Genomic DNA, 23,143 nt, shown 5'->3' with positions numbered 1-23,143 from the left:
CAACAGCAAATCTTAAAAGATATCAGCACTTGGAACATGTAACAAATTTAGAATGTCACATTTAAAAAAAAAAAAAAAGATCAATGCTTCTAAGCCTCTGATTCCATCTGTCCACCATTTTCCAGTGATTTAAAAATATTTCCTAAGATATATGTCTAAACTAGATGAAACTGGTTTTAATCTCAGCTTCAACTGGCAAACATGAATGATCTGATTCTTTCTGCATCTTAATGATTTTAGGCATTGCAATAAATAAATTTTGATTGACTTATGGTTGACAGATTTCATTACTCTTGTCTGACAAGACCAATGCAACACATGGTAGAACTTTTCTTCCCAAGTTCTAATGATAAGCATCCCATGTAACCTCCCCTCTCCTCGGGATCAAACAGTATCACATAAATTGCTGTAAATGCAATACTTTGTTTAAATTAATGAGAAATCTGTTTTCTATTATAATCCCTGGGTCTCTCAGTCTGCCCTCTCCAGGTAACACCAATAATTATTTGCTCAACCTGATTTTAAATTGATTTTCACTGACTTTTGCAATGGGATGGAATGTTCTGTGAGAAGAAGACTTCACAAGGAAGACAAAAGCTTACTTTGATTTGTGGTTGTCTGGCATTCCCAATGACCTGAGATATTTTGAATGACAATTTGCATGCAAAGTCACTGAAATTTCTAATTATCATTAGAAAAGTCTCTGGAGAAAAAAAAGCTAAAAAGAAGCCACATTTGAGTACAGTAGTTTGATCAGAATAAATTCAACCTGTCTGAAAGCAGCACAAGAGGCATTAAATACTTCAACCTATACTGCTGCATGAAAAAGCTTTTCCTGCAGTTTTATGAACTGCCTTGATATTTGTTTGGTACTCCCCTATGAATTCAAGAGTATTGTAGAAATCTTTGTACAAGATCCATTTTAGACATTTAAGAAACATTAACTTTGAGAAGTCTAGACCTACAGAATCAAAATGCAATTATCAGCCTAGATGTAGGGGTTTAAGGTAACAAAGAGCTTCAAATACATACTTTACGTCTGTTTTTTTCTTATTTAGTCTCTTAAATATGAACTGTCTGAATGAATATGAATCTATCTTTAGTCAGTCCAGCATTAAAAATTTACAATACACAAATAGTTAAATAATTTTAAATATAAGTAAGTACAAATATATAACTCTCCTCCCAGATTTGCTTAACTACTCTGGTACTTTCAATAAATCAACAAACAATGAAAAGAATGATTCTGCAAATTAATCCGTTAAGGCAAAAAAACAAACAAAACCATTTCATCTTTAAACTTGTTTTATTTTATTGAGAGAGCAGCTAACTGAACAGTGCTGAACACTCTGTTCATCATGCAAGAAGTATATTTAGTTTTAATTACTTTCTAACTACCTCTACTCAGAGACTGTAGGATTTTTGTATTTGCAGGGCAGAGCATTTATTAACTCAAGCCTTTTCCCTACTGTGGCACAATCAGAATGTTCTGAACAGCTGGTTAGGAAGATAGCCAAGATGCAAGAAAGATGTCTGAGCCTCCTTTTCAAGGGCAGCCAGCTCTTGTACTGTAGGTGCCAGAACATCCACATGGCCTTTATACAGTCCACCTGCCAAAAGAGACACAATCTAAATTACGTGTTCAAAGCCATTTTCAGCAGAACTAATAGTGCTCAACCACAGTCATTCAGAAAGTTAAAATTAATTACTTTGTTAAAAAAAAGCACAAACCAAAACAGGTATACACATACCCTTCTCACTTGCAACCAACAGGCTGCATGTAACAAATGCAGAAGGTAGCAAAGAACGAGCAGCTTTTTATAATCCATTTATTTATAATATATTATTTATTTATTATTATTCTGTAGTTACACAGGAGACAACCAGGAAACAGCACTGCATAGCAAGGGAACTTGAGAGTAGGTCATTGCTTACCACCCAGAGCTCTTTTCTGCCCATATGTAACTTTCCCATCAAAATCATCCACTGGTACTTTTATGTCTGGTTCAACTTGGGCAATAGTGCAGTTTAAGTGTTCTTCAATCTCCCCCAGCAACTAAGAGAAAAAAAACCCCAAGAAGGCTTTAAGTACTCTTATGATCCAAGACTAGTCAAACCAGTGTTCTCAACAGTCACATTTGAGTAGTTTGAACAGGAATGGTACACAGAAAACAATTTGGTCACAGATGCTGAAGACTAACACATTTTTACTAGCTCAGACTATGTAAGTTCAGTTCCAATTTCAAAATGTCTTTACCCTACCTAGAAGTCTTTATTTCATATGCTACCCTACTTGTATGAATGAGGCTAATTTATAATAAAGAGCTCATAGTTCAAGCTTATTTTACCCCAGATGATGTATATACCCTTGTTCATTAGAGAAAGAAGGGAAGTATTGCTTTTTAACAAGCATTCAAAGTTGGTATACAAACCCCAGTGAAAACCTACTTAAGAGACAAACTATTTCCAGGTTAGAGAAACAACAGTTTTAAGTTACTTACAGTTTTGCAACAAACCATCCAAACAGAAGTGTACAACTAACATCCTCTAAATCTTAACAGATTTTGATTAAGAAGACTATAGGGAAGCTGAAAGTAAGACTCCAACAGAATTGGCTGTGAATATTAAAATAAGCTTTTATAATTAAACAACTTACAGAACATGTAACTTGAGAAGTTTTTTATTTTTTTCTTCAAATGGAATCAAAGGTTATAAACACCCTAAGACTAGCTTTGTACTTCAACTACACAGGTGAAACAAGAACTTTATTCCTAAGTCTTTTAGAGGAATTAGGGAACATTTAAGCAAAATGCTTACCTGCATCTCATTGTACCATATGGTACAACCTCCTTCTTCCTTCAGTCTAGTGTTGTAACACCCTTTTCCACGGCTACTGCATACATGATACCAAACCTAGAAACAATGGAGAACAACTTCTAAACTTTGTGAAATAGAATTTAGGTCATTCATTTTGACTAATTACAGCATGAAAAAGAATTCAGGAGTATGTTTAAGTTCTCTTTCAACTGAGCACAGACAAATAAGCAATATTCAGTGCAGGATATGACTGTGAAGACAGCAGCTGCGGATAGATCTTCAGTGAAAATGTCTGTTCATCTTTGCTTTGGAGTATAATTACCTTTTCTTTCTCTTTTGCCACAAGGGAGATTGCCAAACCCATCCTGAAATATCAGGGGAGAAGGGAGGGAGAAATGTATTTCAGTAACTACTGCCAACTTGTGAAACAATAACAACAACAACAAAAAAATCAAGAAAATCTGATGACTGCTCTGAACCCACACGTACCTCTCAGCTCTGCCTACTCTCCCAATTCGATGAACATAGTTCTGTTTTTCATCAGGGAGTGTCACATTGATAACTGTGTAAGACACAATCCATAAAGAACACGAGATTTTTTTTTTTTTTAGTATGTGAGCTAAAGTCAAGATCAGACACCTAAAATAAGTATGATTTTGATTGCTGCAAATCCTCTCCTTAGCCTATGTACATATAGTCTATTACAACAGTTACAGGTGTAACTTGCAATATCTGCGATAAAGCTTTCACTCTCCAACTGTTTTCTCCCTGATTACTTTTTGGCAAGAATGGAAAACCAAATGAACAATTCCCAAAAATGCAGAATATCAGCAGGTATTTGAGACCTTATGGTAAACAACCAAATTAAATACTGCCTAGTTTAAATCCTTCAATATCTACATCTTTTAAAATTATGCTATAGGTCACATATTTATTTTAACTAGTGGACTGGACTGCAAACATATTGAAGCTCTAATGCAATTCAACAGCTTAAGTTTAAAGAGTTGTGTCTTACCATATGGAACTCCGTGAATGTCAATTCCTCTAGCAGCAACATCCGTGCAGATCAAGAAACGGACATCTCCTCTCTGCAAAAACAGAGTTGTAATGAAGCGTTGTGCTAAATACAGCAAGCAAAATCCCAGGCAGTGAAACCACAGTCCTCTGCACTTACTTCACCTTAAAGTGTCTCTGTACATTTAAGAACACTTCAAATAAACCCATGAGTAGCTTGGTCAATTTACATCCTTGTTTCTTTCCCCAACAGCATAAGGCAAGCAAAAATCAACAAACAGCCTAGCCTAATCAAAACTAAACTGTAATATTTTAGTAACTTTTTTTTTAGAAATCAAGTACTAAAGACTTTAAAAAACAATGTAATTGCTACAGAGTTTAAAGTTAGGTTTTTATTTTAAAATAAGCCTACTATCTTCTCAATTAAAACTCACAAAGGTCATTTTGATTACCAGTACAGACTTCCAGCTACAGAAAATGTGCCTCACAATTTCAGGAAGTGGGACATACAGCATTTGACTGCAATTTAATTTAAATGGAGAACTAGGAACACAAATTAACATACGAATTCAGATATTGGGAGGTGAGGAAAAAGCCTTCAAGAATCTGCTGCATCACCTTAAATCTTTCCAGGTTTTGCTTTCTTTCTTGAGGTTTTCTATCACCATGGAGACAGACACATGAGAATTGATGTCCCTTCCTATCTGGGCCTGAAAGAGTTTGTATGCATTAATAACATCACATGTAAGTTATGATACAGAACCAGAAAAAATTTTCATGGGCAAAAAACTTCCCCCCCAAGCATTGGTGAGGGGGAAAAACACCCAAGACAAAGAGTGAAATACCCTTCCTCCCTGGAGCAGGTCTGCGCAAGCATTTCTCCTTACTCCTTCCTGCTCTAAAATTTCCCCATTTCTTCAAGTATCTGTTCTTCACCCTTCTCCAAACACATCCCCTTTCACTGTTCCCGTTTTCTTCCACATTTCTCCTTCTGTGTCTCCTTATGTATATATATTTGTATACACAGATTTCTTCCCATGTCTCTTGCCCTTACCAGCTATCAATTTCACTAATATGTTTCAGCAGAGGCACCATATACTCTTCTCACTGGTTCAAATTTTGGTGCATGATGGGTTTCTATCCATTTCAGAACTGTCTGGAACAGGTACAGGACAGTTCATTGCTTTCTTTCACAAACAGCACCCCTGCAGCTGCCTGCTACCAAACCCTGAACTTTATGCTCAGTCAGTACATAAAAAAAACTGAAGCACAATTTTATTTGTGCTGTGTCCTAGTATTGGTGACCTCATCATACAATTCTGGTGTTGAAAAAACACGAAGTGAGAAAAGTGAGCAGAGTAAGGTTAACATGAAAGCATTACCTCCACCCTGTTGGATGAAGTACTGCTCCATATTATCACAGTCTATTTTAGTCCTGCAGAAAATAATGGCTTGGTCCATCTTGTGCTCTTTGATTGCCCGAACAGTGTATTCTCCTTTTAGAATTTTAATAGCTTCAGACCACATTTCTAAATAAAAATAAAGAAGTTATTTCACTCAAATTGTTTAAAAACGTGAAGAACCTTTGAACTGCATACCTTTAAAGTTCTCTAGCCTTCCAGTAGACAGTTAAAACTTTTATTGTTAGAGCAAGTAAGGTAAACCTTCAATTTCTACCTCTCCCCTCAACGCTCCCAGACTCCAAGGTGATATAATACAGAAAGAACAAAACCACTCAAAAGTTTCAGGTTTTTTATACAGACCAACAAACACTTGTCTACAAATCTGCAAAATATATGTTCAAGTTTCTTTCCCACTCCCCAATTACAGAAATACATTTCTCTTAAAGACTATGAGAATACAGAAATAAAATTTTGGGAGGAACATGACTCAAGGCTAGTTAACTACTACAATTTACCTTTACTTCAAAACATTAACAAAAATTTCACAAGCTATTTCTTAGTGTTGCTGATTACCTGGAGTGTTAGCGCCAGGCCGTGTATTGTCTTTTGCATGTACTTCATCAGTCTAAGGACAAACACAAAAAAGCCCCCCAAGTCGTTAGTCCTCTCTTCACAGAGAAATACTTAACTCCATTGACTTATAACTAGGAAGAAATCAAAGTTTAAAAATAATCTTAGCATTCTGTTCGTCCACCAGCCAAGTTAATCTGCCTTTAGCTAAAGGAAAGGCTTGAGTTTAAGCCCACAAAACTTATTCATAAAAAAGGGAATTAAAATTATTTATGTGGACACTAGACAGAAAACACCTTTGAACAAAGTGAAGAATTAAAAAAATCCCGAACAAACCTGAATCAAAAGGCATTGTCAAATATGGTTAAATTACAAAGTAGTTCCTTATCTTTTTCCCTATGCTAGGCTGAATCAGATATGAACTGTAAACCCATGAGAAATAAACTCATAGTACCTTTTCATTAAGTCTTAGTAACAACATGTGACAGAGATTCCAGAGACAAAGAGGGGTTAAGAAAACCTAGACTTGTAACTGCATCAGAGTTGCCAAGAACAAAATACTGTCCCAGGTTATTCAGAACCTGAATACTAAAGACCTGAACAACCACCACCTTCTCACATGAATAGGTGTCTGGTGAACGTAGAATTTAGAGTCTCAAATGCAGTCTGACATGAAATCCATTCCTCTAAAAACTGCTCATCTCACATGGGTTCGAGACTGAACTACCTCACAGAATGATCCATCCTGGCAGGTTTATTTCCTCCTGCCCAGTCAGAAAAGAGGTACTAAGTACCACAGACCATTAGCTGAGTGAAAAAGCACAGTGCCACCGTCCTCTGTGCAGATAGACTGTTTCTCTATTAAGCTCCTCCTCAATCATGTCTGTAATACTCAGCTGTTCAGAAGCAGTGTTATGACATCACTGATATGATGCTGACTATCATGGAACAAACCATTTCAGATTAAGCTGTTTCAATAGCCAGCAGAGATCCTTCAACACTAGGTCCCTGTTCTGAAGGTTAAATAAGTAAACATGGACAAATAACCTGAAGTTTTACTTACTCTGATATGATTCTTGCCGAGCCTTTCCCAGAGCTTATCAGCTTTTGGATTTACAGGCACAACTACATGGTGTACAGTTTCAGGGACAGAATCTTCTCCTTTCAAATCAACCCAGGTGGGAAAATGCATGATCTTTTCAGATAGTTTTTTCACATCAAAAGAATGCAGTGTTGCAGAGCACACAATCACCTGAGAAGAGAGTCATATGGATACCACTGAAGTTAAGATCCTCCCAGCCCAAAAAGATGGGAATAGAACTGGAAGAATGTTATATAGTTGAATAGCATAACGTAGCATAACAGAAAAGAGTCCCTGATTGGATTTCCTCATCACAGGAACCACTCAGCTGGCAAGAGTCAAGGCAACAAGTAAGTTGCTTAACTATTCTCTTACAAAGACCCCATTATTTAGTAGGAAGAATGCTGAACTATTGAAAGCTGATGAATCAAGATTATTAACACATTAGGAATCATGAAGTATGTAGTCAGTCATGTTTTGATACATTTATATATAAATAATTCCAATTAAATTCAAAACTGCTGAACACTAGGCTTCAATACCTGGAATCCTAAAAATACACATTCACAGGCAATTAGTGAACTCACTGAACAACTGTTAAGTTTTGGACAAGAGCTTTATCAAACTCCAAAAAAGCATGCTCCATACCAAATAATAGACAACAACTGAAAGCAGAGCACACCACACACAAAAAAATATCCAAGTGAACAAAACAAACAAAAAGACCACAACAAAAAAAACCCAAACCACAAATATTTCATACCTGAAGTCTCTTTCCATCTGAGGTTATCTGAGGAATCTGACTGTGGATTCTGTTGATGAAATCTGAATAACCTTGGAGGAGAAGGCCATCCTACGTGGGGATGAAATAAAAGAGATGAAGCTGCAAATCCCTCATTTCTCAGTCTTTACACTTGAGTTAGATAAGCAATACACTTATAGTCTCAGAAGTTCTTGCTTTTAATTAGCTGGACAGGTCAATGCATGGCAGGGATATTATTACTAAGGAGAAAAAACCCAGTAAAAATATGGAGTATTTACAGTATAGCTGCTGTGCTTCACAAGAAGCTCAGCAGCTACTCCTAGCTAATACCCCAAGGTATTTAATCTTTGTGAATATTCAGTTGTACTACAACAGATCAGAGAGATGCACTTATTTCACAGCATATTGAGTACAACATTCACTGGCCTCAAGACCTGCTAGGTTAACTAACAGTTATATTTTTGTCTTTGTCCTTTGAGTTCCCTGCAGTGACAGGGACAGACTTCAATGCCCTGTAAATATAATTTGAAATATATTTCTCTACCAGAAAAATTCCAAACAGATTTAACAGAGAGGCTACAAGGGCGGGGGGGAAAAAAAAGCAGGTTACTATGGTTACAAACAATGAGAGGATTAAGGTGGAACAGTCTAGGTATCTAACTGTTCCACTGAACTATCAAATACTATAGAACAATCATGTTTCACTGACACTTTTTTGCAAATATCAAACTGCATTTAAGAACAGAATTTAAATAGCACTTAGTTCTCTACATACAGCTTCATCCAGAACCAGGAATCTAACTTGAGATAAATTAATCTTCCCCGTTGCAACCAGGTCATCCAGCCTTCCAGGAGTTCCAACAACAATATCCACCTATGAAATACATAAAGAGTACAAGTTGGTCCTGTAACTAACTAGAAGTATTATAAGTTTTATCTAAGCTTAACACTGTGAGATAATTATCAGTATAATGCTTTATCCACTATTAATTGTAACTTCATAAAATCCTAGATTAATTTGAGTTGGTGGAATCTCGAGATCATCTGGTCCTCCACTCCCACTTTAACATGCCAATCAAGGACAATTTCCAAGTTACATTAGATAGCTGCCAAGCACAATTTTCAGTACCCTTTCGGAAAGGGATCCTACAACCTCCTGTCTGGGCAACCTGCATTTTGGTTTGACAGGCCTTTCATTAGCAGAATCTACCTTAGGGAGGAAGCCTTCCCTTATTTTGGCAAGTGCTGTGGCCCTTTTTTCCATCCCTAAATCCCAAACTGTGTAATTTTGTTATCTAAAGCCAACAAACAAATTTGTTCTTAAATGGGGATAAAATAAATTTAACTCTTCTCATGGTGGAAGGATACAAAGTCTATCAAGTATAGAAATAACTTAAGATTTTGCCAGACAAAAGGGTTTACAATCAAGAACTTAGCATTCACATGGAAGTCTAATAATCTTCTAGTTCAAGTAGGCTTAAAAGAAAATTTGTACTTTGGCAGCTAGAACCACTAGAAAAATTTATCAATAGTGATGTGTTTTCACTTCTAGAAGGGAGTCTCAAAAAAAAGATTCTGTGACTCTGTTCTCCCTACACTGTCATTGAATCGATTGCACATTCCATGCTGCTGAAGCCAGACCACTTCCTTCTATGTAGGACTGGTTTGTAGTGTAGGTTCACCTTGATAACTGTAGACTATTTTTATTCACAAAAACATGGAACAGAAGTTAGTAGGAAAACTGTCTTGTTGGTTAAGGACAAATGGTAAACAATTACACATTTATTTTAAGATTTTCTGGAGTACTCAGGCTTCAACAGAATTTGACTAAGTACTGTAAGCACTTGTATTGACATGGAAGTAAAGGAACAACTACTAGACTGCTGCAACATGAGCTTGTTATCGACTGCACATTTTCTTTTTAACATATTTATTATTATTATTACATGAGTTACAAGAAGCACCATTACTATCCTCTAGCAACATCATGAGTTATTTGGAACCCAAACTATTAAATCATATGAAAAAAATACAACTTACGCCTTGTTCCAGTACAGAGAGTTGATCTCTTGCAGCAACTCCACCAATAATCAGCAGTTCCCTAAAATTACATCAATATATTTGACATTTACCCATTTATTATATTCAGAAGGTATATTAAATATCTGTCTGAAGACTGATTCTTTTACTGATACCTGACAATTAATAGCTCCAAACAGTAATTTTAAGAAATAATGGAAAAAAATCAATTTTGAAATTCATCCCTTCATATGTAGTGTACTGTATTTCAATTCAAGTGAAAACTTTGTTTCCAAGCTGTATTTGAACGTGATTACTTCATTGCTATTGTATTAATCACGTTAGCACCTTAACCAATTTAATCTTACAAAAAATGTTAAAAATCTCAAGAATTATGTAACTTTATTAAACTAAGTTTCCTGTGTTCTTGAAAGTTAGAAATACAAATAACAGCAAACGAAATGAATCTTCCACTGTAGCTTGCCTATTCCCATTGCTCAGTCCTCAGCAATTCTAGTAAATGCACTCTTGTAAACAGACTGCAGTTTAGAATAGGGAAATGTTTAGGTTTTAGAAGCACAGTCAATACAGAGACAACTTTAAACCGAAGAAACTTGTAGATGATTCATTTTTGAGAATTGTATCTCCATGGTAATTTGTCCTGTAGATAACAGACCCTGTATATAACTATCTGATGGAGATGAAAAACAAACAAAATAAGGGGGCAGAGGGAGATGGGGACATAGGAAAATGTTTAGGAAAGAAGGGCATTAAGCAGATGATGTTTTTAGTCAAGAAAAGCACGTGAAGTATACTAGTTATCACTGATAAGTGAAAAAAAAAAACCCTACCCACCGAATTTGCCTTTGAGAAAAAGCCAGTCCACAGATAAAACACACCAACCCCCCTGCAAAAACCCTTAAGTGGTCTAACTGTAGCTGCAAAGTCAGACGGTCGGTTGGTAGCAGACTATTACTGATACTATTATCAGCAACACTGCAGATTATAATTCACTTAGCTACAAAGTGGAACTTCCCCATCTCCCTGTGAAGTTACATCCATGGAAAATACCATAAATGCAACTAACATTCACTATTACCTTAATTTGGGATTATCAACATATTTTTTGAACTGCTTTACATTGTTCAAAGTTTGTTCTGCCAGCTCTCTTGAAGGTTCTACAATCAATGCTTTTGGAGCATTTGGAAGGTTCTGTGCTTGAACCACTTGTGCACTTCCTAAGTGGAAAAAAAAAAAATCACCATTAATACAAACTACATTCCTATTCTGAGATTTTTTACTGGAAACAAATTTGTATTTTCTATTAGTAATTAAAACCTCATAATTTGAAATGCTCCATTAAAAGTTGATGTGATTGCTCTCTTAATTATGAATAAATTCAGAATAATGTTCAGAAATTACAAGTGGGTGTACTGGTCATGCAGGATTATCCATTCTATTGCTGAACATAAAGACCCACGTTTATTTTTATAATAACACTGTTGAAAAACTGAGATGGACTTCTTTTATCTGATGCATTTCTACATTTGAAATACTGAAGATTGTTGGTGGTTTAAGATTAAGAAAATCTGGTGTACTTTTAAAGAAGTATCAGTATTTCTTCATTACTGCTATGTTCAAGATCTTTCTAATAGCAATTAAAGGGATCAAAAGATGCTCTGTAACACAACCTGAATACAGAAACAAGAGAAGTTTGTAAAATCTAACCTGAGTGTTGTGATTTTACAATGCTACCCTCAGGAGCCTTGCAAAGACCAATATAGCCATCTTTTGGTGGAAACTTGAAATCTTCTTCACCAAAATTGAATTTCAATTCAGCATTCTAGGTTTCAAGAAAATTGTGTCATACAAACAGATTCAAGGGACCACATAAAATGAGAAACAATTCAACAATGAAAAAACAGACAAGGAGATGAGGAAGGTCTTTTCTTCTCCCATCTTACACATTCCTCTTCCCCAAGTTACCACTGAAACCTTGCTGGAACTTAAAACCAACCAAACAAGCAGAAAAAAGCTAACAAAAAGCCAAAGCACTTTTTCTGAACTTATACATTTCTCTAACCACTGAAATGTTTTGCTAAAATCTTTACTGCTTGAGAGATAGACTCAAAAAGTAACTCAGAAAGACACAGTACTACACTACACTAATGTTAAAGTTCAGAACAAATGAAACATGTAATCTGACTTTCAAGCTATTTAATTACATCAGTTGTGTAACAGTATATCGAAGTTTAATACACACACCACGGCACTGTTATTAGGAATTAGTTATCCATGCTATTCTACCTTTAAATACAAGATTAAAATTTGAATTTAAACATCTAGCTTAAATGGTACTGAAAGCAAACACACACATTATTACTTCAGTAGTGAATACTGGTAAACCAAAGAAAACTGACTTTACACGTACACCTGCAGTAAGTCGCTGTGCAAATTTTATACTTAAGTAGCTCACTAACAAACACAGAAAAATTATAATCATCTTGGACATCTGTAATATTCCTGTTACCTTCAGTACACAAGCTGCAAAAAGTGCCTGGTTCCTTATATGTGGTGGGATTTCAAATGCAAGGCCAAGGTCCTTCCCTGAAAGTAGGGTTAGTTGTCAGACTCTCCAAGTCTATGCATTCCTCTCCCTCCCTCCCCCCCAGTGAAAGCTTCCAAATAAAATTCCAAAAGACTAAAACTTACCATTTTTGGAAAATTTTATTTGCCCTTTTTCTGTGTCTAGATAGCACCCAATCGTATCATGCATAGTGAATTCCTGCAAAAGAAAAAACGTTTGTGAAGCTAAGAGGTTTTCAGTGCATTAAGACTTAGTGCTTATATTCTGTCAGCTTTTAGTTTTCCAGCCTCTCCCTACTAAATGCTGACTCTTGAAAGAAGCAAGTTCAATTCATTTCAGTAAGACCATTGTAAATAGAAAGCGTATTTTTATTTGATCACAAATCTTCAGTAAACTGCCCAACTGATCTTAGATATCCAACATTTATTGCTGCTTTAAATTTACTTTAAACACAATGACAATGACATATTTAAGTATCATTTACCTGGAAGTATTCTGCATTATGGAAAAGCACATTAGCCATGTATTTATTAGACAATGTAAATCTAAGCCTAGAGCACCAAACGTGACATCAGAAACTTGTATTTTGACTATAAAAAAAACCTCTTGAAGATGCTGCTGTGTGCATGTTATGTATACTTACATGCTTTATTTAATTATCTTGAGATCTTTTAATTTTAAAGGTATTCAATAACATATATTACAGTGCTTCTAATCAACAGCTCAAGAGTTACTATTAAACAAGCTACAATAGTCATAAAAGTTGCAGGTTTTATGGCATTGAATCATTACCACAAAAAGACTTGAGTTTCTGCTGCAATACCCATATTTATATAAAATATGTTTAAACATTTGAATTCCACTGGTACACTAGGCAAAAACCAACAACTGATATTCCCAGCAGACACTTTAAAAGTGTACATTAAGGTAATGGCAAACCCAACTCAATAGCCAGAATAGTGCACCCTGTTTTATTAGCATTTCATAATGCATTTTGACAGATTACAGAGTTGTGCAATCACTTCTATTTTAACTTCTAGTAAGCAGAATACGATGCCCTCACTTGGACATTCACTAAGGTATACAGATGGGTTGAATTGTTCAAGCTAAAACTGAAGTAAGTCAAGACAAATCTCAAGAGGTCAGTTAACTTTTAACCTGTAACACACAGCAAAATTTTAACTTCTAAATAAGAGTCAATCTAATTGCAGTCTAACCACAATCATGCCTCAAGCTTTCAACTGCTTCTGTCAAATCTCTTAATAAGCTCTTATCTAAAAATAATTCAATGTTTCACTGTCCTTTTGCCCTGTGAACCTTCCTCAGAAGTGGACACTATTTCAAAAGACAGTTGATTGTAATAGCACAAGACTAACATGCAAAACTTTTAATAGTATTTCTATCAAATGCAATTTAAGCTTACCTCACCATAGCTGTCAAATTGCTTGTTGTGAGATTTCTTACCAGTGCCACCAAAGCCAAAGCCAAATTTATCAGTGCCTGAAGACAAGACAATAGGCTTTTATTTTTTGGTTGATAGGTTATGCTTTTCCCTCTTTGTATCAGTAACTGAAATCGCTAACATTAACGCATAAACAAATAATACACAGTGCTAATTACAGACTTCTGACCTGGATGTATACCAAACTAGAACTTTTGCAGCCATACATTTATTGATTTTACTATTCTCCATGCACCTTCATTAAAAAAAATTACATAAAAGGCAGAAAGTCACATAAGACAAGAAAACACTGCCACCTCAAAAGACTTCCACTTATAGGAAGTAAAATACAAAAAGTTTTCAACTCTCTAATATTGGGATCCTTCCCAAGGAGTCCATTCTCTGCAATACTAGAACATGACTGCAGCCATACCATGTGAATATAAAAACTACCTATATAGGTTCTTTAGAAGGAAACTCACCCAGATCTAGCGAAGCCTGCATAGTTGACCAACCAACTCTGCACAAGCCTTGGTCATGACAGGAAACTTCATAATAGTATTTCCCTTTAGAAGAAAAAGAAAGGATCTAATACAACACCCAAATTCACTAAAGTGGTTCAGTCTTGCTACTTCTAAGCCCATACAAATCTAACATCCCCAGTCCTGCTGAAAGTGTCATAAAATCCCCTACTGTGTTTGTGTGAAAAGGTTGTGTGTGTACCTATGTATGAAATGAAGAAAAGCAGGCAAAAGAGACAAAGTACACACTAAGAGGTAGTGTGTGAAAGGCTCCAAAGGAGTGATAAGCAAGAGAAAAGAGTGGTCCTACTGAATCTACAGGAACCATAAACTCAGGACACAAGGTTCTGCAGAATCAGTACCAGACCACCAGCATACCGCAGCATCAACGACTGGCTGTGCCACTTGAAGCACATCCAGCTGGCTGGCTGTTACATACACACAGACTACAGAATTATCTGCACACCCCATGAAAGGAGACTGTTCAGGGTCTTTCTGAACACACACCTAGAACCACTGGAGTATCAGGATGACTGCTTCTGAGTCAAGTGTTAGGGTTGCCTTCTCAACTATTGCTGCAACCACAGAACCATAAAATTTTTGAATGCATACATCTGTGTGAAGTGAGTAAGCAACTCAAAGTACTGCGCATGTAACTATTCTGTTACATGCAAAGTACTATGCATGTAACTAAAAAAATGCATTCTGATGAATATTAGTTACGACTTTTCCTCCTTCAACTCAGTCTCCTAATGATGCCTAAAGATTTTCAGCTTTTAATGTATTCTCCATGTACTTGTAGCTTTCTGGACTGTTAAATGTCTAGGTATAACTTCTAGTACTTTTCCAGTTTTCTTTCCCACTGTGAACAAACTCTTATTAATGCATTCTTAAAATTTTGTTTACTCTTGCCTGTTAAGCTTACCAAGGACATTTTATTTTGTATCATGTATCACAGATATAATAAAGGTAGCGTTAGAGGACCAGGGTGGAGGTCTCCAGTGGGGGAGAACCCTGGCAGGGAGATTACCTAACCAACTGCTCTTCTAACTGGACAATATTGGCTGGATATTCTAACTGCCCAATCTTCTAAAATGGTATGAATCTAATCTGGGACATGGTTTTGTCCATACTGTGTATCTGAAAGCTTTCAAGTAAAGGTTTCTATTATCATTTTAATGTTTTTTTTTTTTTTTTGGGAAGGTTTCATTTCCAGGCATCACTATCAGGGAAAAGGTAATTTACAACACAAGGAGAACAAAACAGAGGTATTTTCATTTCAAAGTCTTAAGCTAGCAGTAAATTTGGTCAGATGGATAGAAAGTTTTTAATGCAGTCATCTACATTAACAATGGGTGAAAAGCAGGCATTTCAGCTGAAACTTTTCTGCAAGAGTATTCAAAACACATAATTTTATATCTACCTTTAGTCACTCCTCTAGTTGCTCTGCATCCATGCCATTCTTTTATCTCTCTGCTTTGACAACACAAACCATCCGATCCAATTGCTGAAAATTACAAGACAATTTTAGTTATATAAACTGCCTAACTGCTTTTAAAAGAAAATTTCATGCATGCTTTCCTCTACTTTATTCTTGTTTACCAAGCAAATGTTTTCAAGTGAACAGCAGAACAACTCACCAAAAGCTGATCCTCTGTCATAGGGGTTCATTTGCCATTTATTGAGCACTAAGTTTGAAAGACAGTAACAGAAAAACCATTAAATCAACAAAGCAAGCCTGGAAAACTCAAATTAGAAGTTCACATTGCTTCTACAGTGCTTGGCTTAATTTTCTGGGGAAACAGTTTTGTTACAATGAAATTCATACAAGTTCAAAATGAAGGCCTACAATTTGAGGGAGGAGCACATATGCTTAATGCAAAGGAATTCTATGGAAGTTTAGATTATTCCATTAAGGAGAACACAGATTAAGTTACTTAAAAATGCAACTGAAACCAATGAAGACTTTCATAAAATAAGGCAGTTCCACACAATCAGTATCAAATTCAGCTAGAAAATATCCAAAACTACATTAAGAACAACAAATTTGAAATGCATTATTTGCCATTTCTGTTCCAAGCTTACATTAAGATATTTTTCAGGCTATGAGCTAAAATGTCATTACTAATGAGCTAAGATACATGCACATAAAATTTCTGACTTCATTTTTCATATGCCTAACAACATGCTGTAATAAAATCTATACATGATTTAAAGAGAAAAAAACCAGATGTAATTTCAATTAGGTTTACTGAGTATATTTGTGTATCCATATTACATTCTCTCAAGCAGGATTTTATGGTGGTTTTTTTTTTTTTTTTACTGTCACCAGTGCAGCAGTAGTTGCAATGATGACAATGTCTATAACATCTTCAGAGTGTTGTTTGTACAGATACTGTTCACTTACATAAAAACCAATCTATCAATACCACAGACTGGACATGATTATTGGCTTTACAGTTGCAAGCTTAATTAAATAGACACTCAAATACTGTGAGCGTATTATCATGGTTACAACCCATTCTATATAGCTGAGCTCTGGCCCTGTGCATTTCCTGCTCAATTCAATCTTTACTAGAATAAACCTGTAACAACTCAAGATGTTGTTACCCAATTCCAAACCTAGGCAGGTGCCAAAAGGAACACAACAGCTCTACTCAGCACAGCAGAATTGAATTATCCTACACTGTTACCCCAGCCACACAAAAATACGCTCGAGCCTAGAAGAGCTTTCTGCTCAAGCTCACTTAAGAGGCCCAAACCAACTCCACGGGGTCATAGCTGGTCTCACCTATTCCTGCAACAGGAAGATGTTTTTTAACTCCTTCTTTTAAGATGGACACCACCACCACCACTTCACATCTTGCAAGGCACTAACCTAGCATGGGTTTCAGAAGAACACTGAAAACCAAGGTGTGGATCAGCCAGCCTCAAACTGAAAATTTGAGCATTACTAAGAGTCTGCAGTCCAATACACACCAGTTCTTTCCATTATTCCACCAGTAAATTTATATTCACTGCTTAATTAAGTGCTGAATGATGATATTCTATTTACATTATCCCAAATTATGGAAAAAATACTTATCTAATGTCAGGTTAACTTTACTTTGAAAGGTAACAAAATCAACATGAGTTAGCAGAGCTTCAAATTTGAGGAGTGTGACATATAAAAACTTACCTCCCCCTCCAGTTTTAATTGTGGCTTTTCCTTTCTTGCCTTCCATTTGGTCTTTCAGAGTTTCATAAACAATCTGGATAACTGGAATGCTGAAAGCCTAAAATGAAAAGCTACTTTCATTCCACAAGTTATACACTTATTTCCAGCCTTGTTTTGGGGTGCAATACCCAGGGCCAGAAACACTGAAATACATTCCTAAATATATGTTGGTAAAGACTTACCAACAATGCCTTAAACACATATACACATACTCTCTGCATATGTGCATACACACCACCTCTCACCACTTAAAAGACTTTTACTTTCTGCTCATTTAAATGATTACTTACACCAGTTTTTCCACTTCCAGTTTCAGCAGCCTATAGGATGAAAAACATAAGAGTTTAACTAGGACTGTAAGAACTGTCCTAGAATTCTATTTTGATAAATCAAGTTTATTTTTTAGGAAGTATTATTTTGGTTTATGAAATCAAGAACACAGATATCCATAGAAGACATGATGAACAAGGCATACTAATCTGATACTTTCCAGGTTATTGATACTGCAGCATTGGCTTAGGCAGTATCAGCCGTGCTCCCTACATTTTGGCATTTGCAGCCAAAAGCAAAGTAGGTAAGATCAGACAGCCCTCACTCATGAGGCAGTGCCTGTCAAGAAGTCAAAAAATGAAGCCTAATACCCCTAGATTTCATCTGCAAGAACAGCTGGAAACACACCAGGAACCCAAACAGGCTTTTTAGCTGAAGAACTTTCTGCTGAAGTAGGACAGAAGAGCTCATCTAACTGTGGACCCACATAGAAAGAACAAAATTGACCATACAAACAACAATTAAAAGGCACAGGATTTCTATGAATAGGGCTATCCTGCATACATACCATAAGCACATCACCACCTCCCAGGATCAGTGGGATGGATTCTGCTTGGATATCTGTAGGGAGACTACAGGAAAGAACACATTAACACAAGGTAATGTTCTACATCAGCAGAAAAAGAAACTTTTACTTATACAGAAATTCATAGAAACCATGGTTATCTGCAAGATAAAGCAGGTAACTGCTATTCCTCCTAGCTTGCAGCAGATTCAGCTGCACCTTGGTAAGAGGATTACATGTCACATCACTATGCCAAACCATAAAAGAGACATATTAACTATATATTCCTTGTCTTCCTTTCTTCAAGTGAATTTTTCCTTAAAGCCACTTATGCAGCCCCCATTTACAAGATTCCCGTTCAAAACTGGAAAAGGAAGTGAAGATAACTAAATACAACCAGCATTTTCAGATAATCACAGCTAATTAATACCATTCATATTAGAAGAACTACACACATTAAGTTTGTCCATATTGACAACATTCTGAATGACAATTCAAAACAAACTCTGAAGTAAAAAAAATTTGGCCAAACAAGTAACCAAACACAAGAATAAGAATATTTTTAGAAGACTGACACACAAGCATTAAGTTTGAAAGACACAAATACAGACCACAGTCTGGAAAACATGTACTGAACTAGCATCAACTATGTGACAGTATTTCATCCAATAACCCCATGATACATAATAAATAAACCAGAGGGACAGAGCCATTTGTCAAATAAAAGAATTGAAGCATAAGAAGTCATGCTCTGCTTGTCCAAGTTCAAATGTTACCACTGCTGTCACAATTTGAATTCTTCAGTCTTTCACACTAAAGAGAAGTGCGTGAGATGCAGTGACAGTTAAAGGAAAATACACTTTCACTTTGCTTTAATGTGACAGCAGAGGTGCTTTAAGAAGTATGTCATACATTGCTGAAAGGCAAATGAAGAGTTTGCCACACTCCTACTTACAGCCAGTCCATCTCCTCCACTGCTTGAGCTATCTCAGGCATAACACCCATTTCTGTAAGACAAGGAAAAAATGATCAAGCAGTGTTATTTACCTCAACATAGCCCAAAAGATTACCAAGTGTCAACACTTCCAGCTACAGACAAAACCATGGAAAACTAATTTTTTTGGCAACAGCATGTGCAGCCTGCACTACAGCACCCACTGACAGAAAAGAAACATCATCCCCTCCTCACAGGCAGCTTTGAGGATTGTTCTCATGTACAGCAGAGTAACTCAGGCATGCACAGGGGCAGGTACAGACATAGCAGCAAAGCAAACCCACTGGGGACAGAGCACCATTTCAAGGGCAAGGTACTTATCTTTGCACATTTACAGAAACTGCCTATGCAAACAACAGGAAAGACTTCACTAATCACAAACATCCCAATTCTCTCTACAGTTGAGGTGCAAACAATAGAAAACACCTGTATCCTATAAAGACTCTAGTTCACTAAATCTTGCCTTAGACACTTACAGAATGTACAATAAGATGACAATGTCTTGATTTTGCTAAAGTTATTAATTACATCCATCACTGAAAGTTTTTTTCCTTGGATACCCCTTCTGGCAAACTCCTATCAAGTGGCTGTACCTCAGACACAAGTTAAATATGGACAAACATGTTTGTATGTTGATAAACAAATCCTCTGTATTTAAAAAGGAAAACAAAAGAAGCCTGCAGCTATACAATAAGGGCAAGAGGAAGGTGAATCCTAAGCAACCAAAATGATGGTAGCATACCATCAAAATAACAATTTATCTGTTGGTCATCTCTTTGGGTACATATGGTTACTCTAAATCAATTCCTTTAACTATAAATATGCACCTTTCTAAGCAGAGGTTTTACACACTCTGCACTGCCACATGCTGGGTTTCAGACACAGCATGCACATGGACTGAGCTGGGCTGGCACAGATGGATGTGTGCAGCCAAAAGTTAATCTCTCATTTGCTATGATACAAATAATAATAAACATGTTTTATTTGTCATGTGATTTCAGGAAACTTTAATATTTTCAAGTGCTGGCCTGCACTCCTACAAAAGCAGGCAATTCACACAGGCAAAAAAATGTTGCCCATACTAATCAAAATCAATTCCTACTGATTTCAAGTTGGAAACAGATCCATACATAATTTTCCTCCAATACTCCCAACTCACACAGCTTAATTCAATATAAAGTACAAGGATTTAATCAAATAATGACACCATGATATTTTCCTCAACTACCTCCAAATTAATCCTGCTGTGTAGCATCCAAACTGATCTCTAGATCTCAGGAAGAAGATGCAGCATTTCCCCCTCATGATAAGATGTAAGAAGTTCAGTTAAAAAAAACAAATTAAAAGTCCCATATACATTAACGTTAGAACTTTACAGAACCGTGACCTTAGCTGACTGCCTACTTGTAAAAATATCTGCATGGGACAGGGGACATAAGGAAGGATGTTTCCTCATTTAAACTCTGGAATTACAGTTTACTATTACGTACCCACAGTTTATAGAATACACATCGTTTGCTAAACCGCATCGCCCAGCAGAACTTCTCATATAAAATCCATTTATGCAGTTCACTGCCACACAGAAAATAGTCGCGATAAAGCTCCTGTTACTGAAACTAATGAGCATGAGGAACGAGCCTAACTTTTAAGCAGCCCCTTTGCTGAATCCACATATGCAATAAAACCTGCAAAACCATTCCGATGACCACTTGTCACGGCCTGCAGAAGCCCGAGGACACGGGGAAAGGCACATACATCCCCCGCAGGCCTCGCAACCTCCAGCCTGATACACGGTCAGCCACACACTACCGCGGGCCGGCTGGGAGGGCCCGAGGAGCATCCCCCCGGCGCCGCAGAGAGCCCGGGGGCCAGCGGGCAGAGGCGAGAAGCTCCCTTAAGGCCGACACCCCGCGGTCCCCGCGCCACGTACCCGAGAACGCCGCCATCTTCGCCCCGAGAGCACCGCGAACGGCGCAGGCGCGCAGCCCGGCCGCCGCTTTATGGGGCCGGGTGGGCGCAGGAGCCACCGCGGCGCGCGTTCCGCCCCGGCGTTGGTGACCCGAGGTACTCCCACACACGCACCGCACACGCACCGAGGTAGGATTTGAAACGCAGGCTAATAGGGGTACATTATTCTCCAGTTTTTACAGAAGTTTACCCAAGTTCTGCACCATCTTGTTCTAGGACAACTTGTAGTGATATTAAACGCAAGAATCTTCGGTGTTTTGTAAAAACAAGATTAGATTGCAAGTGCAGAAATGCAGCTTCTACAGCAACATCACGAGCCAATGGTGCATTTGTCTGCTAAGTGGAAGGCACAGTATAAACTATTGCCTACTGTCTTCCACTGTGAAACACAGCTTCAATCTCTCCTAAAGCAGCATGAGACAGACGCACATCTGGTTCAAAGGCCAAAAAAAACCAACCCAAAACAAGCGTCTCTGACAATGACTTTCTCATGACTACTGTGTTGCAATTTGAATATTGGTTTTGTCCTGGTGGTTTGTTTCAAGACCTTTTTTAAAACTTACTGAGCCCTACTGGCTGTTAACTTACACTGTAGAAACTGGTGTCATGCAGAGAAAAATACAGCAGGGTATTTCATACTCTTCGTACCAGGCTGTTTGCATCGCAATGGTTTCTCATGTATTAATAATTCCTTTGGGAGTATCTTCCTTTGATGTGCCTCTTTTCTTTCACTATTATTTCCTATATCTGTCAATCATTAGTTTGCTTGCTTTCAGATAAATGACAAAACTAGTAATTTTTTTTAAAGGCACAGATAAGAATAATGTACACATTCAACCATGACTGTTAAGAAAACCTGTTTGTCTGCAGACCTTGATATCAATATATACTGCTGCTTGTTGGTGAGGAATGTGGAGTGGAATTTACTATAAATCTCCCACAATTCTTTGAAACTTACAAACACAATGTTATACTATTTACCATTGGTTTACAAGCTACATTGTCAAATATAGATTAAAAAATGTAAGGACGGTCAAAAGGCATTTTTTTTCAGTAGTTGTTTCTTCTTGAAGTCTTTCCCAAGTATCCAACAGAGCTTTCATACTGCCCTGAATCCCTAGTTTCAGAATTTGTAGTTTAACCTAATTCTAGGCTGCACAGTTGCCTACAAGAGCTTACTAAACACAAGTGAAAATTAGACTGCAGGAGCAGAAGTGTCAGGGTGTGAAGTGATTTTATTTCTATTTTACAATCGCTTTATCAAGTTGCAGGAAAGAGGCTGAACATCCGTACTTTCGTAATTATTTCACAAAATCAATTAGGTTGGGAAAGATCTCTGAGATCATCGAGTCCAACCTGTGATTGAACACCACCTTGCCGAGCAGACCACGGCACTGAGTGCCACGTCCAGTCAGTCTTTCCTTCACAGCTCCAGGGATGGTGACTCCACCAACTCCCTCGGCAGCCCATTTCAATGTTTAACAACTCTTTTTGTGAAGAAATCCTTCCTGGTGTCCAACCTGAATCTCCCCTGGTGCAGCCTAAGATTGTCCTCTCATACTACTGTTTCTTGCCGTGGAGAAGACTGGCCCTCACCTGGCTACACCCTCCTTTCAGGCAGAGCGTGATAAGGTCTCCCCTCAGCCTCCTTTTCTCCAGGCTAATCACCTCCAGCTCCCTCATCAGACTTGTGCCCCAGACCCTTCTCAGCTTTGTTGCCCTTCTCTGAACATGCTCCAGCCCCTCAATATCCTTCCTGATGTGAGAGGCCCAGAATTTACAAACAGGCTCAGAGCTGAACGCTAAGAACTCAAACTTGTAGGACTGAAATATTTAGAAGTCCTACGTAGCACCATTAAAGTTGGAAGAACAACTTGCGATAAATTACGTTTTGCTTTTTCGCCCATCTTTCA

At 37.2% G+C, this 23,143-nt stretch overlaps 1 protein-coding gene and 1 long non-coding RNA gene across 2 annotated transcripts; one reads left to right on the top strand and one right to left on the bottom strand.

Moving 5' to 3' along the window:
• Nucleotides 1-1,287: 1,287 nt before the first annotated feature.
• On the bottom strand, nt 1,288-21,256 carry DDX1 (DEAD-box helicase 1). The gene is made up of 26 exons (XM_069011615.1): nt 21,193-21,256; nt 19,224-19,275; nt 18,272-18,335; nt 17,724-17,753; nt 17,395-17,491; nt 15,857-15,904; nt 15,640-15,723; nt 14,178-14,261; nt 13,678-13,754; nt 12,380-12,452; nt 12,198-12,274; nt 11,396-11,510; nt 10,767-10,905; nt 9,689-9,749; nt 8,424-8,522; nt 7,649-7,738; nt 6,868-7,056; nt 5,808-5,859; nt 5,214-5,360; nt 4,450-4,541; nt 3,833-3,905; nt 3,307-3,379; nt 3,140-3,182; nt 2,818-2,913; nt 1,936-2,056; nt 1,288-1,610 (listed from the first exon to the last, which is right to left on the bottom strand). Exons 1-26 carry the CDS (start codon nt 21,206-21,208, stop codon nt 1,480-1,482), a joined length of 2,223 nt encoding a protein of 740 aa, XP_068867716.1. The 5' UTR covers nt 21,209-21,256; the 3' UTR covers nt 1,288-1,479.
• A 49-nt stretch (nt 21,257-21,305) lies between these two features.
• On the top strand, nt 21,306-22,257 carry LOC138108665 (uncharacterized). The gene is made up of 2 exons (XR_011150046.1): nt 21,306-21,359; nt 21,447-22,257. It is a non-coding gene; the product is annotated as an uncharacterized lncRNA (long non-coding RNA).
• The last annotated feature ends 886 nt before the right edge of the window (nt 22,258-23,143 follow it).

The sequence above is a fragment of the Aphelocoma coerulescens genome, chromosome 3, assembly GCF_041296385.1.
Source record: "Aphelocoma coerulescens isolate FSJ_1873_10779 chromosome 3, UR_Acoe_1.0, whole genome shotgun sequence".
Classification (NCBI taxonomy): Eukaryota; Metazoa; Chordata; class Aves; order Passeriformes; family Corvidae; genus Aphelocoma; species Aphelocoma coerulescens.
Note: the sequence above shows the minus strand (reverse complement) of the source record. Positions and strands in the feature narration are given on the sequence as shown.

Excerpts from the sequence above, each read along its gene's own strand:
- DDX1 (XM_069011615.1), bottom strand. Across the intron at positions 14,262-15,639 it reads AACTAGAGGAGTGACTAAAG|GGAAATACTATTATGAAGTT; the intron begins GTAGATATAAAA and ends TTTCTTCTAAAG. Across the intron at positions 8,523-9,688 it reads TCTCTGTACTGGAACAAGGC|GTGGATATTGTTGTTGGAAC; the intron begins GTAAGTTGTATT and ends TGTATTTCATAG.